Source organism: Notolepis coatsorum (genome assembly GCF_963971535.1).
Source record: "Notolepis coatsorum genome assembly, chromosome: 13".
Classification (NCBI taxonomy): domain Eukaryota; kingdom Metazoa; phylum Chordata; class Actinopteri; order Aulopiformes; family Paralepididae; genus Notolepis; species Notolepis coatsorum.
In genome coordinates this window covers 32,443,306-32,470,825 of record NC_140177.1, presented here as the reverse complement: position 1 = coordinate 32,470,825, position 27,520 = coordinate 32,443,306, and the positions used below count along the sequence as shown (strand labels likewise).

Genomic DNA, 27,520 nt, shown 5'->3' with positions numbered 1-27,520 from the left:
TCAAAACAGAGTGATGCACAAAATAACTTAAAGGTGACATGCATTATAAATATCATTTTTCAGTCTCTAGCATTGTATTATAGTAATAGGAGTTAGTATCAATGTGTTTTAGTGTCTAAATACCATATTGGCGGATTGCTCTGATTCAGCTCAGATAATTTCCTGCTCCAGTAAATTAGTCCATCCTGATTTGAAGGCCTGAGTCACGTCATTCAGACTCTGGGTAGAAGACAGTGATGTGATTGGCTCTGTGGTTGTAGCTAATGCCCGCCCACAATCTACATAGACGATACACGCAGACTAGACAGCGAGTGGAAAACCACTTCCTCATACTGCGAGGCAGTGAAACCCGACACCTCTGCATACTCTGGAGGGAGAGAGAGAGAGATAGAGAGGGAGAGAGAGAGGGAGAGAGAGGGAGAGACAGAGAGAGAGAGAGAGAGAGAGAGGGAGACAGAGAGAGAGGGAGGGAGCACTTGGGGGGGGGGGGACCTGCCACGCCACACGGGAGAGGGGAGGAAGGGAGGCCCCCCCCCCCCCCCCCCACAAGCTGCCACTGGGAGAGAAAAAACGAAAGGAAGAGACGGCCTCTTTTTTTTCCTCTCTCTCTCTCTCTCGCACCCCCCCCCCCTCTCTCTCTCTCTCTCTCTCTCTCTATCTCTCTCTGTCTGGAAAATGATGGTTTTGAGTACTTGATTAGAAATATAAAACAATTCTAAATTGTATCGTATTTTTCCCTATTACTTGGTTATCTAACAAACATAATTATGATTTATTTTCTAATTAAGAGTATCCTATACACGTATGCATCAAGGTTTCCCTCTCTCCTAAAATGTCCATGCAAACCCGGGGGGCTGGGAGGGGGGTTAAGAAGCGACCTGGGCTGTCTCGCAGCCACAGGACCGCCAGAACGGAGGAAAAGACTGTCACAACTGCAACAGGCAGGCTACACAGTATGAATATACTGACGGACAATCTATACTGAAAAGACACTTTTTATGCCACTGTGTGAATTAATATGAAATGCTGATGTGAATGTCTTTCCTCTGAACTTGTTTTAAAAAAAAAGACAAAATAAAAAAGTTGGTCACAAAAAAAAAATATATATAAAACAATGCATTTTTTGGAAAAAAAACCTTACAGATGTCTTCAATAGACTAACAGGAATTGTGTAAAGTTGCCCAAATAGTGCTAGGAATAGCAGTACATGTCCCCTTTAATGTTTTATCCTTGGTAACTATTGTACAATAATCTGTTTATTTTCCCTTTCAGAAATATGACCACCGTGAATGACGGTGGTCGGATCACAGAAGTTTAAAATCAACCAAACTCTAAATCTACATTCTTCTCTTCAGAAGCTTGCCTATACTTTGTCTCTTTGTTAACGTGGATTATTAATAATAAAAACTTTGAGTGAATGGGTGTTTGTCTGGGAAGCTATACTGTAGCTTGCTGTCTTACATCTGGCTCATGATGTGTGGCCACTCTCTCTCTCCTTACTTTCAGTATTTCTTCAGTGTTTTATTGATTGATTGTATTGTAAATGAGAGCTATTTTATGGGGAAATAAAATTGACTGCATTTATACAGTATAGTGCTTTTATCCAAAGCATTTTACAACTTGTGTTTCACATTCACCCACTCACTCACATTCACAAACCGACAGTGGAGGCGAACATGCAAGGTGCCGACCTGCTCATCGTGAGAAGTTAGGGGTTGTGTCTATTTTTACTGCTGTGAAGCACTTTGGGCTGCAATTCTTGTATGAAAGGAAAGGGGCTATACAAATTAAGTTTATTATTATTATTATTATTGATGGGGGAAAAAACACTGAATGACGGTGGACTACCCCTTTTCTTTGGAGAAAAAGAATGATCTCTTCTGTTAAGATAGCCCACAACTGTGCTGGAGAACGTGCCAAGAGAAAGAATTCAAGTTCTAAACACCGGAAAGCTAAACTTTATCTCATGCACAGCACAACATGATATGATATAACACGAAGCATTCATACACTCTTTGAAGGAACTACATCAAAACACTGAGGCGCTTCACTGGCGGGTTTGTGGATGCATTCCATGTGTGTCTGGAGATTCAGGCCTGGTGCCGGCGGGACGGAGAGAGCAGAGAGGCTCCAGTCAACTATTTGGTCTTTAATGACATGTTCATCAGTTTCATCAAACACACATTTCCTATTTTCCTTATTTGCAAACCCATTCAATGAAAGGCAGCTGCAGCATAAGCCGGTCCCTGAGGCTTCTAGCGTGTCCTAGGGCTGTAGCTACACGGCTAGATCAGGACTTTGTCAACTAATCAACAGGTTTAATCGACGAATCTGTGAAATTGTAATTCCCACATCATGCAGAGGCACCCCTTTCAAGCTAATGGATACCAGAGATATACCTATTCTGTCTATACTCATTCCATGTCTGCACTTTATGTCTTTTATAGATTTGAATGTCCGAAATCTATCATCTCTATCTCTATCTAGGTCGTCCTCGGATGGGCCCTCGATCGATGCTTCAGGTCCTCCCGATCCTCCATGTATCCGGTTAGCTCGCCGGTACTTCCTGCTCCTGCATCTTTCTTGAGTACATCCATGTATGTTAGTGTGGGACATCCTCGTGATCGATGCCAGTGTGTTGGCTCCCACAGGACAAATTTGCAGACTGGCAGCTCTCTGTGTCTCTGGTAGTGACCTGACAGCCAAATTTTCCTGACTAGATAAAGTCATTGAACCGTCTTATTTGTCATAATAGAACATTCTAGACCATTTGTGATGTCACAGTATGATGTCATAATCAAACATTCTAGAACATTTGTGATGTCACAGTATGATGTCATAATCAAACATTCTAGAACATTTGTGATGTCACAGTATGATGTCATAACCAAACATTCTAGAACATTTGTGTATCTATATAATAGTCAACAATTCTCTCAGAAGAAAAAGAAGGAGAAGAAGGAGAAGAAGGAGAAGAAGAAGAGCCCATAAAAAGAATTGCGGAGGGCAGTAATACGCCACGATGCGTCTACTCTGCCGGAAATTCAAATAAGAAGAAGAAGAAGAGAAGCTCAGTGTGCATCTTGAAACAGTGCTCAGCAGTACTGAACAGATAGGCTAAACAACATGGACTAAAGCCTGCATTTCTAGACCAGGGTGCCAAGCCTACCGTTTGCTGTGGAAAGAGCCGGCAAGTTGATTTACGGCTTTCAGGTGTGGAGGAATTTGTCATGTGTCGAGTCAGCAGTGATTTTGGAGACTGGGAAAATACAGTTTTCTTACCTTGTAGTAGTGACGTGAATATTTAGGAAAATAGCTTTAGGATCACTTCTGTAAAGAAAGACTTAGCTATGGAAGAGAAATAAACCATTTGGATATCTTTGTTTTACACTGGAGCGGCTGTGGACATTATTTTTCTTTATCAATGAATGTACTACTCACGAGTAAGCAACTTTAACCAGTAGAGTGGAACGTCGGCCCTCATAGGAATCAATAGGTGTCTTCCTCTAGCGGTAATGGATGTTCACAGCAAATGATATGGTGACCTGGCCATCATGGGGTCACCAAAATCACCAGGGCTACATTCACATTTAAAGACGTTAACGCTAAATTGAGATTTTCTTGCTCCCCAGTGCTGAGAATTATCTTCTTTTTTTTCTCAACGTGGAGATCTGACACAGAATGTTGAAATTTCAAGCTACACATCCTGAGCCTATACGTCTTCATTATGTAACACTCCTCAAGCTGACTCATCCTTGCAAAGTGATGTAATGTGGTTAAATATTAATTTCTCACAGTAAAAAGTGATGGGATGACAGACCATTACTGTTATCAGCTCCCGCTTCATGGGTAAGCGATGTTAAGTTGAGTTGAGTGGGAAACACTGGAGCACTGGAGAGAGCACATGAAATACAATCTTTAATCGCATTTGGCTGGGAAAGATGTGCAATCAAAAGGCTCAGCTGAACGTGTTGCTGGGCCAGTATTCTTAATCTGCCTTGAGGTAAAACAAAAACATAATAATTGTGGGGTGTCCAAGTCTTAACATTTGATGTTTGTATTAGAAAATCCAACACCTACCGCACCCTGCTGGTGTGAGGAGCAGTATCAACAGAGATAATACTACCTTGAGTTATCAAGCGTAATGGTGAGAGAGAGACTTTTAGCACACTAAGCTTTGAGGCTCGGCACACAGTGCAGCATTGTCTCTTTCAAATAGTAGTCTGTATACATTATGCCAAGTGTCAATGAAAGTTGATTTGTGTCCCTTTTTTTTCTTGACAGCTGTCTGTTATTTGGTTGCCATGGTGTCCATTAGACCCTCCTAGTGAGCAGTCAGCCTGTGAACTCTGACTCTTAACAGCAGAAGACCGCCACTAAATCAACATGGTTGATTTTGGTGAAATCCTGACGACCGTCGGAGAATTTGGATTGTTCCAGAAACTTCTTTTGCTTGGACTATGTCTCCCAAGTCTTATTCTGCCACTCCATCTGGGCAGTCTGACTTTCATCCAGTCCGATCCGGACCGACGCTGTGACACAGACTGGATCCTCAGAACCGACCCCAACCTGACCACAGACGAGCAGCTGAACTTGACCCTGCCCCGGGAGCAGGACGGGACCTTCAGTAGGTGTCTGATGTTCGTCCCTGTGGACCGGGACATTGACGGCATCAGAGAGTACGGACTCAATGAGACCACGGAGTGCCAGGATGGATGGGTGTATGACAAGTCTCTGTACGAGGCCACCATAGTCACCGATGTAAGTTGGACTAAAGTAATAATAACCATGAATGTCTAACATCTAATATCTAATGAACAAGCTAATATGGTACATGCCATAATTTCTTCTTTTTTTTGTCAGTTTAATCTCATCTGTGGCAAAGGTGACATGGTCCATGTGTCACAGATGGTGTTCATGGCTGGTATCTTGGTCGGTTCACTCTTGTTTGGGCCTTTTGCCGAATCGTAAGTGACACCTGCTGTTACAATGATAAAATTGTGTCCGTTCCAACATGCCTAACGCAAATATGTTATTTTCGAATGACATTTCAATGTGGTCTTCTTCTTCTAGGTTCGGTCGTAGACGTGCCTGCCAGGCCCCCATGGTGCTGATGTTCCTGTCCACCGCTGCAGCCGGCCTCGCACCAAACTTCTACTTCTACGCAGTGTCCATGTTCGTTGTAGGCGTCTCGTACGGAGGATATCGAAGCAACTGCACTGTTCTGGGTAGGTGCGCTCCCTCCCTGTCTGCCTTTAAATCCAGGTTTAAAAAATCGAGCTGTTTACCCAGCAGGCCTTTTAGCTTTTAAACTGGGCTTTTTAGCCTGGATAGTCTGATCTCACACCTACCCTGTTTTATGTTGTGTATTTTTCTATTTCTTATTTTTTAATCGTACTTGTTGTTATATTTGTTGTATTTGTATTGCTTTCTTTACCATGTTTTATTCGAGTTCCATGTATATGTACAGCACTTTGGGTGTAACTACAGTTGTTGTAAATGTGCTTTAGAAATAAAACATACTTACTTACTTCAAGTTCACACTACACAGTAAAAGGATCAATGGATTACATACAGTTAAACATTGAAAAGTTAAACATTTTAATACAATGTGTAACCAGCCTCTAACTGCTACTTCTTTCTGTGCTGCTTGGGCAACCATGACAACACAAGCATTGATAACTCCTCAGTCTGGAGGCCTAAATTATGTTGAGCAGATACTAACTCAAGTTTTAGATGATGAATTGAAAATGGGGGACCCTGATGTAAACAAGACGAAAGTCTTTCTCTGGTCTGCATCCCCTTAACAATTGTGTGTATTGAGCTGTACTTTATTGTACCCATTCTGCAATCTGTTAATAAAGTTTTCAATCAATCAATTAGAGACCCCTAAACCCCTGAGCACTAAGGCCCCGCCCCCTCCCCCTGCACCCTGCCGCCATGCCTCACAAGACACGCCCACACCACACAACCCACGACTACAGCCATTAAACTCCACCTTAATTATTCATTATTTTGCCCAGGTAGCCCATATGGTAGATCCGGGCTTGGATATTAGAAAGCTCAATAAAGTTTGAACCAGAGATAGATACATGCATGATGCACAAGCATACATGCATAGACCTAAGAACTCATGAGGAACTTCTGTATATGTTAACAAAGTGTGGAAATATATATTATTTAACTTAGTGACAGTTAACTTTTAGAATTAGAAGTAAGCAGATAGAAAATGGGAATTTGAGAGTCAAAAGCAGTTTTTAATCCCGCAAGGCCACACGGTCAATGGTCTCTAACTACACACCCTCAAGACCCCTATATGCTCTGCATCTTCTGGCCATCTCAGACCCACTCCTATCCGAGCTCCGGGAGGGTCATCGAGGAGAAGCCGCCTATTCTCAGTCCTTGCCCCACAATGGTGGAACGAACTGCCCACCACAGTTAGGACAGCCGAAACCCGTCCGGTCGCAAGGCCACAAGGCCACAAGGCCACAAGGGGCTCTAAGGATGCTGGGCGGTCAGTTGGCTGCATTCCTTCTAAGCATTAGGGCACTAGCTGTGGCAACGACCCTAGAGGGCTTTTAGAATCTTTATTGATCCCATTGGGGAAATCTGGGCGTCATAACAGCATGGGAGAAGGGGGAGGGGAGGTACAGTTATGGGCAGGGTAATAGTAGAAAGACATAAATATAGGCAATAGAAATAGATCTGAATATAAAAATATGAAAAATAAACAGTGTAAACAAAGGTGCAGATGAGGGTCTGTATGCCCTATCAGTATTTAATGTATATATTTAAAAACAATTCAAATCTAATTTAATTTCATCATAAATCACCATCACATTAAGTTACTCCTGTGCATCAGTGTTACATCTACTGTTAGTATGGCTGCTTGTTTCCTTTTCCTCATTATATACCGTTAATATGTTATTCTCCTCTCCTTTGCCCTCTTGTACTAAAAAAAACACAAGTTGTGATTGTGTCAATCTTCCATGTTTTTGCTATAGTGTCTGCCTTATGTCTCTGATCCTGTTTTGTAGTTTATTTTATAGACCATCATCATCATTAGGTGGCTTCTTCGTTCCGAAGGTTGCCTATCACTCTCCAACCCATTCTGTCCCCACTTCTTGTCCCCCCCGCCTCTCACTCCGCTCCAATCACAGACATCGTCTACCCAGCCTCTTCTTGGTCTTCCACTTCCTCTCTTTCCATCCACCTTCCCCATCACCACCTTCTTGAACATCTCCCCGCTGGATCCTCTCAGAACATGCTCGCACAACTCCATCTTTCTCTTTTTCAACCTCTCCAGCAGCTGTCCTTTGTGTTTAGCGACATTCCATAGTTTTTGCATTCGACATTCAGCTTATTCATCATGTCCTGTAGATCTTCTTGACAGTTACAGACTATAGCAGTGTCATCCGCGTATCTTATATTGGTGATGTTCTCTTCGCCAAGTTTTACTCCTTTCCCTCCTCTCAGACCTTTTTTCATCAGTGATTCACTGTACATATTAAAGAGTACAGGGGACAAGATGCATCCTCGTCTTACACCCTTCTCCACCGGGAAGTCTCTTGATTTCTCCTTTCCTATTATTATTATTTTTTTTTTTTGGTCTTTTTCCCCCTCCATTTTTCCTCAGATTTTTCTCCCATCCCAATGTTAGTCGTATGCCAATTCCCAGTCCCTTCCTGGTCGCTGCGCACTTACCCCCCACAGTCAGATCATCTGGGAGAGTGGAGGCTACCACGTGCTTCCTCCGACACACGTCCAGCCAATCACCGCTTCTTTTCACCTGGCAGCGCGGATTCTCATTGAGAGGGCGTAGCGTGTGGGAGGACCACACTATCCCCCTCACGTTCAATCCGCGCTTAGCAGGCGCCCCGACCGAACTGTAGGAGTCACTGTTTACAACGACCCGGACCCACCCCGCCAGCTTCTCCCATCCTCTGATACAGCCAATTGTATCAGTGCAGACGGCCAGCCAAGCTGGTGACAACCCCGGAGCTGTGAGCTGGATTCGAACAGGCAAATCCAGCTCAGCTCCGGGGCTGGTGACGAACGCAATCTGCGCTCGGCCACCTAACCGCCCCTCTCCTTTCCTATTCTAACATTAGCCTTCTGCCTCCAGTATAAGTTCGCAATTATTCTTCGGTCAGAAACTGGTATTTTGAATTCTTCCATTGTTCTCATCAATGTTGTATGTTCAACTCTGTCGAAGGCCTTCGTGAAATCGATGAAGCAAATATACAGCTTCTTCTGTTGGTCTATCGATTTTTCACCAATGATTCTGAGTTGGCAGATTGCATCTCTTGTTCCTTTTCCTTTGCGAAAATCCATTTGGCTATCCGAGAGCTGATGTTCAATTATGGGTTCTATTCTGTTCTTGATGATTTTCAGGAGTACTTTTGATGCATGAGATATCAAACTGATAGTCCTGTAATTGTTGCATTCTGTGGCTCTTCCGGTCTTTGGGATCGGAATGAACATTGATTTTAGGAAATCATTTGGAATATTTCCTGAGTTATAGATGTTGTTTACCAGTTTCACAAGGAGCTCGATGCATCTGTCACCAGAGTTCTTAATCAGTTCAGCCGGGATCTCATCCTCGCCGGGCGATCTGTCCGTGGCCAGTGACTTCACAGCCTCTTCAACTTCTTTTTTCGTGATCTGGACTTTTTCTATCTCTTCTAGACTAATTCATGTGTCTGATGTTCTGTTCTGGTCTTTGTATAGTGTTTCCACATACTCTGCCCATCTATTGATTATTTCCTTCTCGTCAAGGAGCAGTTTTCCTTCTTTGTCTCTGACACCTTGGGTTGTTTTTTTTCCTCTTCCTTGTTAGTTGTTGGATCTTGTTGTACATAAGAGGGTTGTGCTTCTTGTCTAGATCTTCAATTTCCTTGCATTTCTCTTTGTAATACTTCTCTTTTGCATCCCTACACATCTTCTGTACTTTTCGTTTTGCTCTGTTGTATTCAGTTTTTCTGTCCGCATTCTTCATGTCTGCTCTCTTTTTCATCTCATCCAGAATGTCTTTCGTCATCCACTCTTGTTTCTCAACTTTTTCTGGTTTACCACAGATTATGTCTGCAACGCTTCCCAGTTTTTCTTTCAGTTTTGTCCATAGTTCTTGTGGATCTTCAATATCTGCTAACTCTCTATTTTCTAATGTTTTGTTCACTTCGTTTCTGTATCGTCTCTTCATGGTTTCTCCTTTCAGACTCTTCACATCCCATCTTTTGTGTGTCGTTTTCTTTTTCTTAATGGTTTTCAGTTTGATCTTCATTTTCATCACTACTGGAATATGATCTGAACCACAGTCTGCAGATGGTCGTGCCTTAGAGTTTGTTATTCCTTTCTTGTATCTGTGGTTTATCATAATGTAATCAATTTGGTTTCTAGTGTTTCCATCAGGAGATTTACGTTGTTCAAACCAAGTGTTGGTAACCCACAATTGGTTCTTCCTGCAGAAATCCACTAGTCTATCTCCTCTATCGTTTCTTATACCCAGACCAAAAGGTCCGACAACACCATCAACTTTTTCTTCACCTAATTTGGCGTTGAAATCGCCCATGACTATTTCCACATCTCCCCATTTCTTTTGGTCTTTCATCGCTCTCTCAATATTTTCATAAAAGTTGTCTATTTCATCATCCTCAGCTTCTCCAGTTGGTGCATATGCTTGTGTGATGCATACACTTGCTGGTGTTGCTTTCATTCTCAAGGTGATAATAAGTTCCGATATCGTTTGATAACTTTCCACGCTTTTTGCTGCTTTCTCAGTCAAAGCAAAAGCTACACCTTTTCTATGTTGTTTTCCACCCGAAGATATGATTCTAAATGATTGTCCAGTTGGTAGGGTGTATCTAAAGTCATCTTCTCCTCTCCTAAATGTTTCAGCAATTCCCAATATATCTATCCCCATGGTATCCATCTCTTGTAGGACATTCGCCAATTTTCCAGGTGTTCGCAGGCTCCTCACATTCCAGGTTCCCACTTTCCAGAAGGTTACCATGCTTACATGTATTTCGTTCATATTGTTTATGGACAATGAGATGGGAGTGGAACTTTGTACAAGCCCTTTGGGCTTCGTTCCCTCCTAGCACTGTTTTTTTTTTTTAAATAATGTGCTAAATAAATAAACTAAATCAGTTATATTATCAAAATAATTATCAAAATAATTTGAATCTAGAAGCCATTCTGGGAAGATTTCCCTGCACTGATACATCAGGTTAGAGACAACATACTAGTTCCTCATTAGTTGGACGCGGGCAAATACTGCGGCATGGTCATGCTGGACCTACAAAAGGCCTTCGACATTGTCAATCACTCTATTCTGATTGACAAGCTAAAAGCAATTGGTTTTGATAGTCTATCAGTGAGCTGGATGCAATCCTACCTGGAGGGGAGAGAACAGATGGTGGAGGTAAACGGTACCCTACCCCCCCCCCCCTCCCAGTGAGCTGTGGTGTTCCACAAGGAAGCATACTAGGACCGCTACCTAATTTATGCAAATTACATGTCGTCAGCTTGTGACTGCAACTTGTTCCTGTTCGTGGACGACTCAGCCCTGCTGGTCTCTGACAAGAACAAGTTACAGGTTGAAAAAACCCTCAGCTCGGAACTAGGCAAAATCTGCACCTGGCTCGCTGACAACAAACTATCATTACACCTGGGTAAAACAGAGTCCATTCTCTTCGGTTCAAATAACAAACTCAGCAAGGCCGACGGCTTCTCAGTTACAGTGGGTGACAATATTGTCACAAGGAAAGATGAAATTACATAGCTAGGTTCCATCCTAGAAGCAAATCTTTCCTGTGACAAAATGGCATCCAATGTAATAAAAGTCAACCAACGAACTAGATTCTTGTACCGGATCTCCTCTCTGGTAAACAAGAATACCCTGAAGACTCTGGCAGGAGCACTCATTCAAGGGTACTACGACTATGCTTGCACCTCATGGTACCAAAGCACCTCAAAGGCGCTAAAAACTAAATTACAAACATCTCAAAACAAACTGGTCAGACTACTACTTGACCTTACCCCTAGAACCCACCTCACCCCTGCCCACTTTGACAACCTAGGATCAGAGTAGACGACAGAGTACAGCAACTTGCAATGGGCCTGGTCTACAAGATACACTACACGACTAAGGTACCCATGTACATGTCAAAATACTTCCCAAAGGTCAGTGAATACCATGACCACAACACCACAAATCATGTTAAACCCAGATTCGGCTCAAACAAGGGACTAAACACGTTTCGCAATTATGCCACATCAATGTGGAACGCCCTACCCACAGCTGTAAAAGAATGTGAATCACTACCCACTTTTAAAACCACTCTCAAGGAGCACCTACAAGAGACTGTAATTCGAAACTGGCCCCTGTAAATGTCCTAACCCAACCCCCTCCAATGTACAGTAAATGTCCTAACCCAGTAATACACGAGACCCTCTTCTTGGACCAAGTAAGGTTTCGTCGATAATCCAATGTACAGTTACCCCCACCCCGCCTACACATCCCCCCCCACCCCCCACCCCACCCACCCACCTCCAATGTACAGTTCCCCCCCCCCCCACCCCACCTCCTCCAATGCACAGTTTCTTCGTCAAATGTATATACTCTCTTTTTTGTATCACAAACAGTACTGTATTTGTATATCTGGTATGTCATAAATGTATAGATGTAGCAGTACTGTCTATCTGTATGTCATGTATGTCATATATGTTATGATGAATTGAAAATGGGGGACCCTGATGTAAACAAGACGAAAGTCTTTCTCTGGTCTGCAACCCCTTAACAATTGTGTGTATTGAGCTGTACTGTATTGTACCCATTCTGCTAATACAATTTTCAATCAATCAATCAACTTCCTAGGCACTTAAACCATTATTACTCTGCTCTTAAGTGTTACCCTATATTCTCTCACATCTGTTGTGTGATGGCCTGACACGTGTTACGCTTTCCTTTTATAGTAACTGAATGGGTTGGGATGACAAGGCGATCGTATCCATCGTGTCTCTGCCAGCTGTTTGTCGGGGTGGGGCAGGCTATCCTCGCTGGGTTGATGTACCTCATCCGTAACTGGAGACTGGCTCAGTTCATCATGGCTCTACCTTCAGGATTTGTTCTTTGCTACATTTGGTAATAAGCTTTCTCACACAGTTTAAGACCCTATTCTCTGAAAACACCTTCTCACTGATAACTCTTCAATCAGATAATGGTTATGTGTTAATAGTGGGGCGATCCTTGACAAACATTATTTCAATAACTCATAGGATTTTTGAAATTCAACAAATTGAATATCTATAAAATTATGTTTCCCACATTATAGTCATTCTGCAAATTTCTGCTGTCATGTAAAATTATCTTGTGCCTGAACGAAAGCATATTTGTAAATATTATTGAGTTGGCAGATGTTTGCTTGTAATTCTTTCTGACATAAAAATGTAATTGGCGACTGAGGGCAACCCTGTCGTTATGATAATCAAAACATGATATGGATGGCAAGTTATATCTGAATGTAAATACCATTTGAATATGAATAACATTTTCACTATAATTACCTTGCTTCAACCCAGGCTCATTCCTGAGTCAGCCAGATGGTTATTAGACCGTGGAAGGACAGAGGAAGCAAAGGCAGAAATACTCAGGGCAGCCTCAGTAAACAGACGCATTATTCCAGACACTCTACTAGAAAAGGTAGGGTTGTTCCATCGTGTTCCTCTTCTAATCTGACTTCTGCAGTGTTCATTTAACTTTACTTCATCAAATAGTTGGATGTTGTCAAAAGAAATTAAACTTCAAACAATACTTATTACTTTTTTTATTTATATATTTGTTATTTATTTTTATTTGACTTCTGCCAGCTACTTTTGTTAAGAAGCACCATGTCAATCATGTTTTGTGTAAAGGAAATATGAGAAAAGGCCCATTTAAAAAAAAATCAGTTGCTTGCTGTAGCCTACATGCAGTTTGTAAGAAAAAAAAAAGAAAAAGAAAAAAGTATTCATAATTGCTTTTAATGATAGATTTTTTTAAACTATACTGTGAGTGTAGAGGTAAAATATTATAATATCTCAAAATGGACCTATCTAGCCAAAATGACCATTCGCCTTAAGTGACAGTATCAGAGATGTCACCTGTCTTACAGATTGCAGTCAAAAAGACTGTACAAAGGGGAGGCATACGAGTTCTCATCAGATCGCCTATACTGATCAAGTATTTCCTGCTTGTTGCAGTTGCATGGTATGTAAAAATCCTATTTTTACAAATATCTTTTAGCTTCATGTTTGTTTGTTGAGGACATACAAGGTCTTATCAGAGACATACGGTACAGCTAACAGCACAGTAGATGATTCCCAATCCTTTTGTGTTCATATGATTTAAAAAAAAATATATATATATTTGTATTCAAGGTTTTCACTGAACATCGCCTACTTCAGCCTCTCCTTCAATGTGGGAAACCTGGGCTTGAACATCTTCTTGGCACAGCTCATGTTCGGTCTCTCTGAGATACCTGCTCATCTACTCAGCATCTGGCTGTTGGAGATGTGGGGTAGAAAGAAATCTCTAATTTCCACCCTTCTGATTGGTGGACTTGCCTGCATTCTCATGCTGGCAGTTCCACAAGGTATGGTGAAATGTCTTTACAGCATATTCAGAAATCAACCTTTGATTAAGCAATATCACACTCAGGATCGTACTGCTATACTGAATATATTAGTTATTTATTAGTTATCATTTATTTAGCTCTGCCATCAAATAGTTCCACAACTGTGCTCTTGAACTTGAATAAATTAATTTCACTACCACACTACCAAATGGTTAACCCTTTCACTGTGACAATACAGAAGGTTAACCCTTTCACTGTCACATGACAAAGGGTTAACCCTTTCACAACCACACTACAGACGGTTAACCCTTTCACTACCACACTACAGACGGTTAACCGTCTGTAGTGTGGTAGTGAAAGGTTAACCGTCTGTAGTGTGGTAGTGAAAGGGTTAACACATGTGCGGCGGAATGATAAATATAGTTAAAGGTCCCGGTGTTATTATACTGAATATCAGCACGCATGGAATGCCTTTTGTCCAATCACATGACTTGGTTGGAATGAACTGAATTAACTAACTTGTACATTGAAATTCCATTCTAGACAATGCAGTCGCTCTTACTGCACTGGCTGCTCTGGGCAGGCTCTTCCTGAACTGGGCTGGTTCAATATGCAACATCTACATCCAGGAGCTGTTCCCTACATCCGTCAGGTACGTACTGTGTGGACAGCAAGGAATACACAGCATGCCAAAAGCAGGGATAATTTGTTGTCTTAAATAGGCATTATTTTGTCAAGTCAAGTGTTCCTTTATCAATCCCCTTGGGGAAATTCAAGTGTCATAGCAGCAAGGGGGGTACAGGTAATAGAACTTGGAACAAAGTGCAAGTAGTAATGATAATAATGATAACAGTAGTAGTAATAGTAGTAGTAGTAGTAGTAGTAGTAGTAGTAGTAGTAGTAGTAGTAGTAGCAGTAGCAGTAGCAGTAGCAGTAGCAGTAGCAGTAGCAGTAGCAGTAGCAGCAGCAGCAGTAGGTGGCAAGATTCAATTCAATTAAGTTAGTTTTAAATTAAATGTAGCTTTGATACTCCCTGAGCCGTGTTGGCAGACTGTTCCAGGTGTGGGCTGCTCTCACGGAAAAGGCTGCCTGACTAAAAGCAGACATCCTGTTTGGGACTACACAGTCCCCTCTGACTACAGACCTGGTATATCTGTCAGCAGATGCTTTCTGTTTTATGAAAGTACAGAGGGGGGGGAGGAGCCAAGCCATGTAGGATTTTATAGGTAAGGCAGGCATCTTTGAATTTGACGAGATTGTCCCAGCTCAGTAGGTTCTGATTTGCTATGCTATGACAATGGTGGTGGCTGTTTGTTTTCCTGTCCAGAACTTTCACAGCCTGATGGTAAACTACCTGTACAGATTGTAGTGTTGTACAGGAGGCTTGTGTCCAGCTAGTCAGACAGTATGTTAAATGTGACATAATAATGGCATTAAAATACTGTGCTGCTGCTTTTGTTGACAGAGAGTTTCTGATGTGACGGAAGTTTGATAAGTGAAACTTTTCGTTGTTTACTACCGATTTGATTTGTTTTTTAAATTAAGAGTCAGATAGTCCTAACAGTGTTTATTATTAAGAGACAGATAGTCCTAACATTGTTTATTATTAAGAGTCAGACAGTCCTAATAGTGTTTATTATTAAGAGTCAGATAGTCCTAACAGTGTTTAATATTAAGAGACAGATAGTCCTAACCAGTGGCGGACTGGCCATCGGGACGTTCGGGACGAATCCCGATGGGCCGGAACCAAAGTGGGCTGGCCCAAAAAAAAAATATATATATATTTTTAGTTTTTTGCTTTATTTTTTGGGCCAGTGTGTGGGCCAGTGTGTGGGCCACTAATGTGGGCCGGTGTGTGGGCCAATGTGTGGGCCAGTGTGTGAGTCGGTGTGTGGGCCACTAATGTGGGCCAGTGTGTGGGCCGGTGTGTGGGCCAGTGTGTGAGTCGGTGTGTGGGCCACTAATGTGGGCCACTGTGTGGGCCAGTGTGTGGGCCAGTATGTGGGCCGGTGTGTGGGCCGGTGTGTGGGCCAGTATGTGGGCCAGTGTGTGGGCCAGTGTGTGAGTCGGTGTGTGGGCCACTAATGTGGGCCAGTGTGTGGGCCGGTGTGTGGGCCAGTATGTGGGCCAGTATGTGGGCCAGTGTGTGGGCCGGTGTGTGGGCCAGTGTGTGGGCCAGTGTGTGGGCCAGTGTGTGGGCCAGTGTGTGGGCCACTAATGTGGGCCGGTGTGTGGGCCGGTGTGTGGGCCGGTGTAGTGTGTGGGCTGGTGTAGTGTGTGGGCCAGTGTGTGGGCCGTATGTGGGCCGGTGTGTGGGCCATTATGTGGGCCGGTGTGTGGGCCAGTGTGTGGGCCGGCAATAAAACAATAAACAAGTTGCATAAACTAAATCAGATTAAAAATGATCACAGTTCTGGTTTGCCTTAAGATGCAGTTTAAGATGGGTCTTGAACATGGAGTATGTAGGGCACTCTCTAATCACAACTGGTAGGCTATTCCAGTAGTTACCACCTTTTGATTTGAAATCTTTATTTCGAACATGCAATGAATACAAACAAACAATAACAAAAGCAAAACACAACTCAATCTACATGTTCGAAAAGGAGTAGGAAGAAGTATACACTTATTTAATCCTACCCCTTTTCCACTACTCAAATGAGTGTACTATTTTAAAATATAAAAAAGAAAAGAAAAATATATATAACCTTTAACAGAGAACAGGAAGGTATGGGTTCTTACCTATCTCGATGTGATTTATCTAGAGATATCTACAGCAAGAATTTTAGGCAGGCAGGCAGGCAGGCAGGCAGGCAGGCAGGCAGGCAGGCAGGCAGGCAGGCAGGCAGGCAGGCAGGCAGGCAGGCAGGCAGGCAGGCAGGCAGGCAGACAGACAGACAGACAGACAGACAGACAGACAGACAGACAGACAGACAGACAGACAGACAGACAGACAGACAGACAGACAGACAGACAGAGAGAGAGAGACACAGAGAGAGACACACAGAGAGAGGGAGAGACACACAGAGAGAGAGAGAGAGAGAGAGAGAGAGAGAGAGAGAGAGAGAGAGAGAGAGAGAGAGAGAGAGAGAGAGAGAGAGAGAGAGAGAGAGAGAGAGAGAGAGAGAGAGAGAGAGAGAGAGAGAGAGAGAGAGAGAGAGAGAGAGAGAGAGAGAGAGAGAGAGAGAGAGAGAGAGAAAACAGGCTCTTGGAATGGGTGTCTGGGAGGAAGTGGGGGGGTCTTTCAATGTTGATTAAACGGCAAGCAACTAATGTCATGAGTGCCAAATTAAAGGACAATAAATCCAATCTAACTGAAATTGTGTAGCACAGACCTTTCTATGGATCAAAACCTCAATATTATTATGGTGTAGTTAATACTTCATGTATCCTTAATCCCTAGGCTAATGAGGCACTAAGATGTTAGTAAAAAAAAAACATATGCCAATGACAGGAAGTAACGGTATATGTGTGTGTGTGTGTGTGTGTGTGTGTGTGTGTGTGTGTGTGTGTGTGTGTGTGTGTGTGTGTGTGTGTGTGTGTGTGTGTGTGTGTGTGTGTGTGTGTGTGTGTGCACTGTGCACGAGTGCACATCTAGGGGCGGGGTGTAGATTTGGTCTCCCTGATGTTGACTCCTTAGCCACAGCCTTGGGTTGTTTAATACTGGACAAGTGTTTCATAACGGCCGTTGTGTGGGCCGGTTTCGGGGCCGGTGCGTGGGCTGGTGCGTCTGAATGTCCCGGGCTGAATTTGTGTCCCAGTCCGCCACTGGTCCTAACATTGTTTATTATTAATAGTCAGACAGTCCTAACAGTTCTCAAGTTCACCAGTCGACTCTCTCTCTGTTTCAGGCAAACAGCCAGTGGTCTGGGCAACATAGTTATCAGAACGGCTGGCTTGTTGGCTCCATTACTCAACACATTAGGTTCGCTCTACTGGGCCATCCCCACCATCGTCTTCAGCAGCCTCTCCTTGGCTAGTGGGCTGCTCAGCTTCATGCTCCCTGAGACGAGGAGAACAGAACTGCCCGACACAACTGACGAGGTCGTGGGCAACAGGTGAGCTACGATTTGCCACGCCCTGTTACAAACATGAATTTGTATATTTTGTGAGACAAAACAAATACATTTGCATTCAGTCACTAATGTAGAATTGTTTCTTCTTCTCTATAGGCATAGGTCCGTTGACACAAAGAAAGTGTCCATTACAGGCAATGAAGTGGACAATTGGGCTATTGAAAAAGCAACAAAAATGTAAAGGGTGATAATGTCAGTTGTTGTTGTTGTTGTTGTTGTTGTAATAACCATTGTGTCCTGTATAGTAGGGTTGGATGGTCCTAGTAGAGAGGTGAGAGCTGCATTGGCATCTGTTTCGATTGGAGATTGCCAAATTGATCTCACTTCTCTGTTGGACCCTATATCTGGACCCTATAGTACACGTTCCAATGACTGGCTCTTACACTTAAAGCACCAGCGCTACAGTAGGTCCTAGACTCCCAGAGTCTGTACTGAACTTGGGAAATCTGCTTTTAGCTTCTGTGCTCCTGACTCGTGGAACATCATATACAACAAACTCAAAAACGTAATACTTTGGTCTTCTTTGGTCAGTTTAAATTCTTAATCACTAACCTTTCCACCATAATCTGCAGCTGTTTTAATTTATTGTACAAACTCTATAATGATTGCACTTATTACATTATTGTTTATTGTATATTTATTGTATTTATCATGTATTTATTATTGTGTTTGTAATAGGCTGTGTGGCAATTCCAGGTGTAGGGGTGGCAGAATAAACAACACACAGACAGGTTGCAGTTCCCAAAATCATGCTCTTTATTTTCTAGTCAAATAATAACGGTTTGCTGGCGGTAATCTGTCGGCCGGGCGGCGTCTCCGCTCTGTGGCCTTTTGCCTTGCGCTGCTACGGGGGACTGAGAGGAGGCTCCTCGGCTCCATTAAGTCCCCCCTCCCCAACAGGCGCACCGCGCCGTGATTCGCTAATCACGTAATCACTCTGATGGGTCTTTAGTGACAGGTGCGTCCGGAAGCGGACGCCCAAACATGGGCAGCGCCCAGCCATTGGGTCGCCACATAGCGCCCATCAATCACCAAGCCCAGGGGTGGCTTGGGGTTGCCACAGTACCCCCCCTCCAGCTCCGACCGTCGGGGAAGAGCGTCCGACGCCCAACAGGCATCCTTCCTGGAGAGGGCGTCTGCGTTGCCATGCGCCACCCCTGACCTGTGAATGACAGAAAAGTTAAATGATTGCAACTCCAGAAACCATCGAGTCACCCTGGCATTGGTCCCCTTTGTCTTGGCCATCCAGACGAGGGGGGCGTGATCCGTCACCAGCGTGAAACGCCTCCCCAGCAGATAATAACGGAGCGTCTCCAGTGCCCACTTAATTGCCAGACCTTCGCGCTCCACCGCAGAATAGTTGCGCTCGTGTGGCAGCAGCTTCCTGCTCACATATAAAATTGGATGTTCCTCACCCTCCAGTTGCTGGGAGAGGACCGCTCCCAGTCCCACCTCTGATGCATCTGTCTGTACCGTCATCTCCTTGTCGAAGTTCGGGGAGATCAGCACCGGTCCCGAACAGAGGGCAGTCTTGAGGTCCTCGAACGCCGCCTCCGGTGTCCACTTCACCGTGAACGGCCGCCGCGCCTGGGTCAGATCTGTGAGGGGAGCAGCGCGAGCAGCAAAGTTAGGGATAAACCTCCTATAATAGCTCGCTAGCCCATTAAATGTCCTGACCTGCTTCTTGGTTAAAGGGCGAGGCCACTCCCTTATCGCATCAATTTTCCTCTTCTGCGGTTTTACATTGCCCCGGCCTATTGTGAACCCCAGGTACTCTGCCTCTTCTAGTCCCAGCCTGCATTTCTTTGGGTTGGCGGTGAGACCCGCCTCCCGGAGGGCACCCAACACCGCTCTCACCTTTTGGAGGTGGGTGTCCCAATCTGACGAGTGGATGATAATGTCATAGAGATATGCGGCTGCATACTCCCGATGGGGCCGTAGTACTCTGTCCATCAGCCTCTGAAAGGTAGATGGCGCCCCATGCAGGCCAAACGGGAGAACTTTATAATGAAACAGCCCATCTGGGGTGGAGAAAGCCGTCTTCTCCCTCGAGGCGGGGGCCAGAGGGACTTGCCAATAACCCTTCATTAGGTCTAGTGTCGTGATAAACCTGGCCAGGCCCAGTCTGTCAATGAGCTCATCCACTCTAGGCATGGGATAGGCGTCAAACTTTGAAATGTCATTAAGCTTCCTGAAATCATTGCAGAACCTGGTTGTTGAGTCGGGTTTCGGCACTAAAACAATAGGACTGGACCACCCGCTATGAGACTCCTCAATCACTCCCATCTCCAGCATGACCCGCACTTCTCTTCTGACTGCCTCTCTTTTTGCCTCTGGGATACGATAGGGCTTCAGCTTTACCTTGTCTCCCGGGCTGGTAATGATGTGGTGCTGGGCCAATGTGGTGCGGCCCGGCGTGGCCGAAAACACGTCCCGGTTCTGTTGGACCAGCTCCCGAAGCTCCTGCCGTTGGGTCGGGGACAACTGTTCCCCGATGGGAACATCGGCCGCCTCTGCCACCTGCTGCGCAAAAGGGGGAAGAGGGGGGGGCGAGAGCAACACATCCCGGGCATGCCATTTCTTCAACAGGTTAACATGGTATAACTGTCGATGCTTCCTACGGTCGGGCTGGTGGACCTTGTAGTTGACGGGACCCACTTTCTCGATTATGTCGTAGGGTCCCTGCCATTTGGCTAGGAATTTGCACTCTGCTGTCGGTACCAGTACTAGGACCCGGTCCCCCACATTAAACTCCCGTGGCTGTGCGCCCCGGTCATAAATGCGCTTCTGTGCGTCTTGGGCCTGTTGCATATGCTCTCTCACCACTGGCCAGAGCGCCTTCATCCTGTCTCTCATTACCTGCACATGCTCTATGAGAGACCGGTGGGGCGACGGCTGTTCCTCCCAAATCTCCTTTGCGATGTCCAGGAGACCCCGCGGCTTGCGGGCGTAGAGCAGCTCAAATGGCGAGAAGCCAGTGGAAGCCTGTGGGACCTCACGCACAGAGAACATCAGAAAGGGCAACAACTGATCCCAATTCTTCCCATCCTTCTCCATCACCTTCCTTAGCATGCTTTTTAGGGTCTTGTTGAAGCGCTCGCACAGCCCATCCGTCTGGGGATGGTATATGGAGGTTCGCAGCTGTTCCACTTTCATCAGTTTGCACATTTCTTTCATGACCCGCGACATAAAGCACGAGCCCTGATCAGTGAGAATAGAGTCGGCAATTCCCACCCGACTAAACAAATGAAAGAGCTCCCGTGCCACAATTTTGGCCGTCACCGTGCGTAACGGGATGGCTTCGGGGTAACGGGTAGCATAATCTATGATTACCAGTATATACTGGTGGCCTCGGGACGATTTAACTAGAGGGCCCACCACGTCGAGGGCAATTCTTGAGAATGGGGTCTCAATGATGGGCAGCGGGATCAGAGGATTTTTATATTGTACCTTTGGTGCTGCGCGTTGACACTCTGGGCAGCTCCTGCAGTAGTCCTCTACCGCTCTCTTCATGCCCGGCCAATGGAAACGCGCCCTTATGCGCTCCATGGTTTTGTCCACGCCCAGGTGCGCTCCGAGGATATGTGAATGCGCTAGCTGGAGTACAGTGGGAATAAAGAATTTCGGCACCAGCAATAGATCTCTAACCTCATCATTCTTTTTTATGACTTGGTACAGCAATTGTCTTTTTATTGCAAAGTGAGTATATGACAGGTTACTCACCCCCTCCACCGGATTTCCATCTATGGTTTTGATATTCGCCCGGGCCTGCGTTAGGTTTGGGTCTTCCAGCTGGGCCGTTCCGAACTGACCCGCCAGGTCCCTCCCCACCTCGTCCGCCTGGGGGAACTCCGCAAATGGGTCCTCGTCACTGCTATCCGTCTCGGGGCCCGCTTGGGGCGCCGACGCGTCGTCACCCACACCTGATGCCGTCTCAGTCTCACTCCCCGGTATATTCAGGGGTTCCGGCGCGTCGTCACCTACATCTGATGCCGTCTCAGTCTCACTCCCCGTTACATTCAGAGCACACACCTTCGGCTGACGTAACCCTTTCTTCTTCCTCGGTTTACCCGCAGAGGGTGGGGTGCGCGGGGAGATGACGGCTGAGCACAGCTGGCGATACAGGGGGCAGTCTCAACCAATCAGCAGCGCTACCGGCAGGTTAGGTATGACGCCGGCTGTCATCGAGCAGACCCCCTTGGTGGTTGTCAAGGTGATCTGCGCTGTAGGATACAACTTTGTGTCCCCGTGCACACAGGACACTGACACTTGCGGAGCCTCTGCGTCGCAGTGTGCCAAATGGGGCTGAACCAGCGTTATGACACTACCCGAGTCCAGGAGCGCTACGGCATCTTTGTCGCTGACGCGCACGGGTAAAAGTGTCGCCGATGTTTCCTTATGGGCCCAACAGGCTGCGCCATAATTGCACGTCTTTCCGCGGGGGTCTGAAGCTGCCGCCGACGGCATGGACACATCCCGGCCTGGGCAGTTCCACGAGAGATGCCCGGGCTCGCCGCAGTCATAGCAGCGTCTTTGGTCCTGGTCGAACAGCGGTCTTCTTCGGGGTAGTTCGGGATCACCTGCGTTCCCTACCCGGCCCCTTGGGCTGGGCTCGTCGGGACCCCTCCTTGTTCTCGGCCGCTCTGGCTTTTCCCCTCGCCCCCCTTTGAGTAACTCCCGCGTTACCTGGTGGGCCTCCACAATATTCACCAGCTGCTCCACGGAGCGGGGGTCCGCTTGACTCGCCTGCTTATTCGTGTCATAGGGGAGGGCTCTGACAAAGCGGTCCATAACAATCCGTTCCAAGACCGTGGGCCCTCCGGGGTCAGTCATTAGCCAGGCTCGGCTTATGCGGACCAGGTCGTGCATCTGGGAGCGCGGGGAGGCCTGTGCGTCATACACCCAGTCATGGAACCGCTGCGCACGGGACTGCAGACTATGGCCGTAACGGGACAAAATGTCCTGCTTTAGCCGAGTGTAGTTCTCGGCTTGCTCCGGTGGCAGGTCCTGGTAGGCCTTTTGCGCATTACCCGACAGGAAGGGGGCCAGCAGTCCCCCCCAGTCGTCTTCTGGCCAGCCCTCCCGGCCGGCGGTGCGCTCAAACGCTAGGAGATAGGCCTCTATATCCTCCTGCTCCGTCAGCTTGGGGATGAAGCGCCCGGGGTTAGGCCGCGTCCCGGCGGCCCCTTCCTCCCGCCGGTGAGAGGCCATCCGCTGGAGCTCCGCGTGGATCATCCCCGTCTGTTTCCTCTGTTCTTGCAGGGCCTCTTCGTACCGGGTCTGTTGTTCCATGCTCGCCTGTACGAGCTGCTGCACCAGCGCGTCCATGCTTTTTCCGATATTAAATATATATTTTTTCTTCTTTTTTTTTTAATTTCTTTTATTCTACTTCGATAAAGTCTATTGTTGTTTATTCCGCACCCCTGATTGCCAGTAGACTATGCCCGCATTCTCCACCACTGTGGCAATTCCAGGTGTAGGGGTGGCAGAATAAACAACACACAGACAGGTTGCAGTTCCCAAAATCATGCTCTTTATTTTCTAGTCAAATAATAACGGTTTGCTGGCGGTAATCTGTCGGCCGGGCGGCGTCTCCGCTCTGTGGCCTTTTGCCTTGCGCTGCTACGGGGGACTGAGAGGAGGCTCCTCGGCTCCATTAAGTCCCCCCTCCCCAACAGGCGCACCGCGCCGTGATTCGCTAATCACGTAATCACTCTGATGGGTCTTTAGTGACAGGTGCGTCCGGAAGCGGACGCCCAAACATGGGCAGCGCCCAGCCATTGGGTCGCCACATAGCGCCCATCAATCACCAAGCCCAGGGGTGGCTTGGGGTTGCCACAGCTGTCAAAGTTAACGCGGTATTAACGCGTTATCACCCGATTCTATTAACGCCACAATTTTTTTTAACTCACGATTAACTTTTTAGATTTTTTTTCTTTTTTTTCTTTTTTAACTAGACTTCACTCAGGTGTATTATTGATGCTCTCATTGATACTATGTTTGTTTCTGAAGTGTGTGTGTGAGATATATATAGAGAGAGAGGGGGGTGAGAGAGATGAGGAAGGGGTAAGAGAGAAAGAGAGCTGGGAGAGTGTGTGTGTGAGAGAGAGAGGAGGGTGTGTGATTACTCAGCCCTTGTGTGGCGGTGGGTGAGCTGGACATTAGGGTAGGCTATAGATGGGATGGGACTCGCGCGGAGCGCGTAAAATGTTTCCTTTTTCTTTTTTGCTTGCACGCAAACTGTAACTGAGGGGTACAATTCCCTGACTGTATTACTAGATATGATACTTACTACCACTACCTTTGTACTTAATATTCGGCCACCCAGTACACGGCATAAATATATTATCATGAACACTCTCACGTAGATGAAACGGATCCAACACAAATGTACGAATTAGAAACAGGTCTTTATTTCTACACAGCGATGGTGTGTAGAATAAGCACTTAATCACTTAATTACATTTATGAATTGAAATAGTATGCACTTTTATGGCAAGGAGTATTCGTCGGTATATCAATAGAGAATGTCCAATCTCTGAAGGCGCAGGTGGTAAATATACGACCTGGAATAGTTAAGGAATAACAGCAATGATACTTTAATGATTATACTAGATACACTAGAGGGGGTTAATCCGGTCGCTTGTAAGCCGACAGGAGTAGGAGGGGGGGGGGGGTAGAATCCGGCTGCCTCGTCCGGCCAAGGGTATCCCAGGTGAACCCACTGTAGTGCCGTTCAATGCGCCGGCGATCCTTGGACCACAGATGAAAGCAGGTGGACTCTTTGTGGGCCGGCTCTCTCCGGTCCACGGGGGAGAGACGTGAAGCGACCTCGTCTTGCAGAGCGTCTCCTCACCTTGCGTCCTCTCCAGGGGGGGGGTTCCAACACACGGCAGTGTCGGGGGTCTTTATCCATGGAATAATCAAAGCATCCAAAGCATAATCCGTGCCTGGGAAGGCGGGCTGTCGTCGGTAGAATAATCCGGTATACAGGTCCACTCGCTCGTCGGCTCTGGGGCTCCTCGGGTGCAGCTTCACATAGGGTCAACCACCCTGGGTAAGCAGCCAGTTCTCTGCCCGAAACGATGGGGTACTGACTACGGTAGTATTCTCACCGCACGAAGCACTATATATTAACAGACTATTATTAGCTTAATAGACTACGTCCAACTCGACGATATAGTGCCAAATATGACTATTCAAATATTAATATACACGATGTCTCAATACCGATGGTAGGCGAACTTGGCCTTACTCCCACACGTGGCGTCGCGGGGAGGCTTTACGTCTGTGACTCTATTGGAGGGTAAGAAACTGGACTGAAAAGAAAGTCCTACTTTAGTAGCGCAGTATATATACGCACTATGAACAATCCCATTAGTGGTGCGGTAGCCAAATTCCTACGCGGAACTAGGACTTGTTCGTACATGTCGAGCGGTACGTTTGAACTGGGTCTGAGGGGTATGGCAGCCTGGCACCAAGGTCTCGACCAATAGTAGAATGGAGACTATTATGGGATGTTCAGTAGGCTAGAATGGATATTCAATGCATATTGTACAAGGAATATACAAGGGATATCAGGGAATATTAGAGAATATACAAATACAATTAAATATATATATATAAATAAATATATATATTCGGTTTAATCTGGCCCTTCACAACACAAACGGTGCTGTCCAGGTTCTGATTTCATACAATACACCCACTAGGCTACTACAGCGAGCCCCACTAATTTCATATAGTGCAAATCAATTGTTCAAATGAAGGCATCCAATATGATTAACTACCTCGCTACAAAGGATCGGCGGGCGGAGATTCAGAACGCAGCAAACCGAACGCGGAAGTGAAACTGCGTTGGGGAAAATATACATGCTGCGGGATCATGTGAATGATGATTGGCTACATTATTTAACCTGAGCCTATGCGTGATTGGTTACTGCCTGTACCTGGAATGTTAAACGCTACCACCGATTGACACCTTCGTCGTTGACACCTCGGCCAGCGGGCTGCAGCACAAGACACACACAATAGCCAGCAGCCTGCGCACATATATTATATATACATTTCAAAATTCCCAGCATAATATTTGGGGTAGGCATAGCCCCCTCTGGCCTAATAGACGCACCGCCGAATGTAACAAGTTCCTAACGTTTTCTTTCCCCTATTATTTCATGCACACACTATTCATTGTTTTAAATTATTATTTTCTTTTAAGAATGTAGGCAGCGTTGTTCGTTTTATAACCAAAAGCACTTAAATGTATATCAAGTTCTATTGTAGGTGGCAGAAGAAACTACAATTATTTGAGTAAATACATTTTAGATTAGATTATCGTTATTATCCTTCCTCATGCAAGAATGAAATGGGTCCTGGAGCGCGGCGCTCACCCCCCCCCCCCCCACCGCAGCCAACGGTAAAAAGCACAACACAGTCCACACACACAGCTTCAATCGCGGGAGAAAGAAATATCAGATCAACGCAAGATTTGATAATATAGTGTTCTTACTAGGGATGCTCGATATTGGCTTTTTTACCGATACCGATATACCGATATTGTCCAACTCTTAATTTCCGATACCGATATCAACCGATACCGATATATGCAGGGTTCCCCCCCCCCCCCCCCCCCCCCCCCCCCAAATGGAATAATTTCAGGTAATTAACATTACATATCTCTTGTTGTGGAATTAACACAACATTATGCATACTTTTGACAATAAATAAAATCAGAATTTGTTCTTACTTGCTTGCCTGGGTAAATAAAGGTTATAGAAATGTAAAATAAAAAAAATAAATTATTATTCTTTTTTTTTTTGAAAACCGATACCGATATTTTCCGATATCACATCTTAATGCCGATATCGGCCGATAATATCGGTAGGCCGATAATATCGGACATCCCTAGTTCTTACCTTGTCTCTGATGTAATGCAAAAAAATGTATCCAATTATCTGATCGCCATTTGAAGTACTGTGCGCAGAGGTGCATATGGAGCGGGGGGGGGGGGGGCAGCCTCGCAGATGTATCATTGTAACAGGTTACCTCGATGGAGTATTTAAACCCCGCCCGCACGGCTCAGCTCGGCCCAGATAACAAACCACATCGTTTCTAATGTAGTACAGTTGCTGCCACAATGCATTAGGGGGCGGTATTGACCGTCTGCAATCGCAGACACACTCAGAACAGTATGCACAAGATGCCTCGATAAATTATGAATGGCAACGAGTTAAACACGTATATATACATGTTTGGCCGTCAAGCGCTGGCTCCCTCACGTATACGTGGATGGCTCCGGATGTGTTAAAGGAGACATGCATTGCTATTCCTTTCACTATTTGGGCAACTTTACACAATTCCTGTTAGTCTATGGAACACATCTGTAAAGTTTTTTTCAAAACAATTCATTGTTTTATATTTTGAATCAAGTACTCAAAAGCAAAAAACTTCAACCTCAAGATTTCAAGCTGTTTGTGCTGGGCTCCGCCAATAAGTGATTTGAGTGACAGTCACCCACAGTCTGCGACTGGCAGACAGAGAGAGATAGAGAGATTGAGGGGGATACTAATTAATTTCGCCGCGGGGGGAATAATCCCACAGGACAATGCATTGGTAACTTGTTTCAAATGACAATATACCTCTGTGAATATTATTGCACGTTTCAGAATACGGGCGTCCGTGTCGGAGCGTGCACAAAGATATTTTGACAGTGATATGGAGTGCTCCAGACTGCGGGGAGAAGACCCATCCCCACGGCGCACACACATTTACACACACTCCTGCGCAGCGGTCCCTCTCTCTCCCTCTCTATCTCTCTCTCGTTCTCTGCTG

General features: G+C 45.6%; 1 protein-coding gene across 1 annotated transcript; it reads left to right on the top strand.

Annotated features, from left to right (window-relative positions):
- Positions 1-4,386: 4,386 nt before the first annotated feature.
- LOC311239316 (solute carrier family 22 member 13-like) lies at positions 4,387-17,675 on the top strand (the record flags this gene model as incomplete). Its single annotated transcript, XM_084327621.1, has 6 exons — positions 4,387-4,761; positions 4,864-4,967; positions 5,074-5,193; positions 13,420-13,634; positions 14,160-14,268; positions 17,465-17,675. 6 exons carry the CDS (start codon positions 4,387-4,389, stop codon positions 17,673-17,675), a joined length of 1,134 nt encoding a protein of 377 aa, XP_084183747.1.
- Between the last annotated feature and the right edge of the window lie 9,845 nt (positions 17,676-27,520).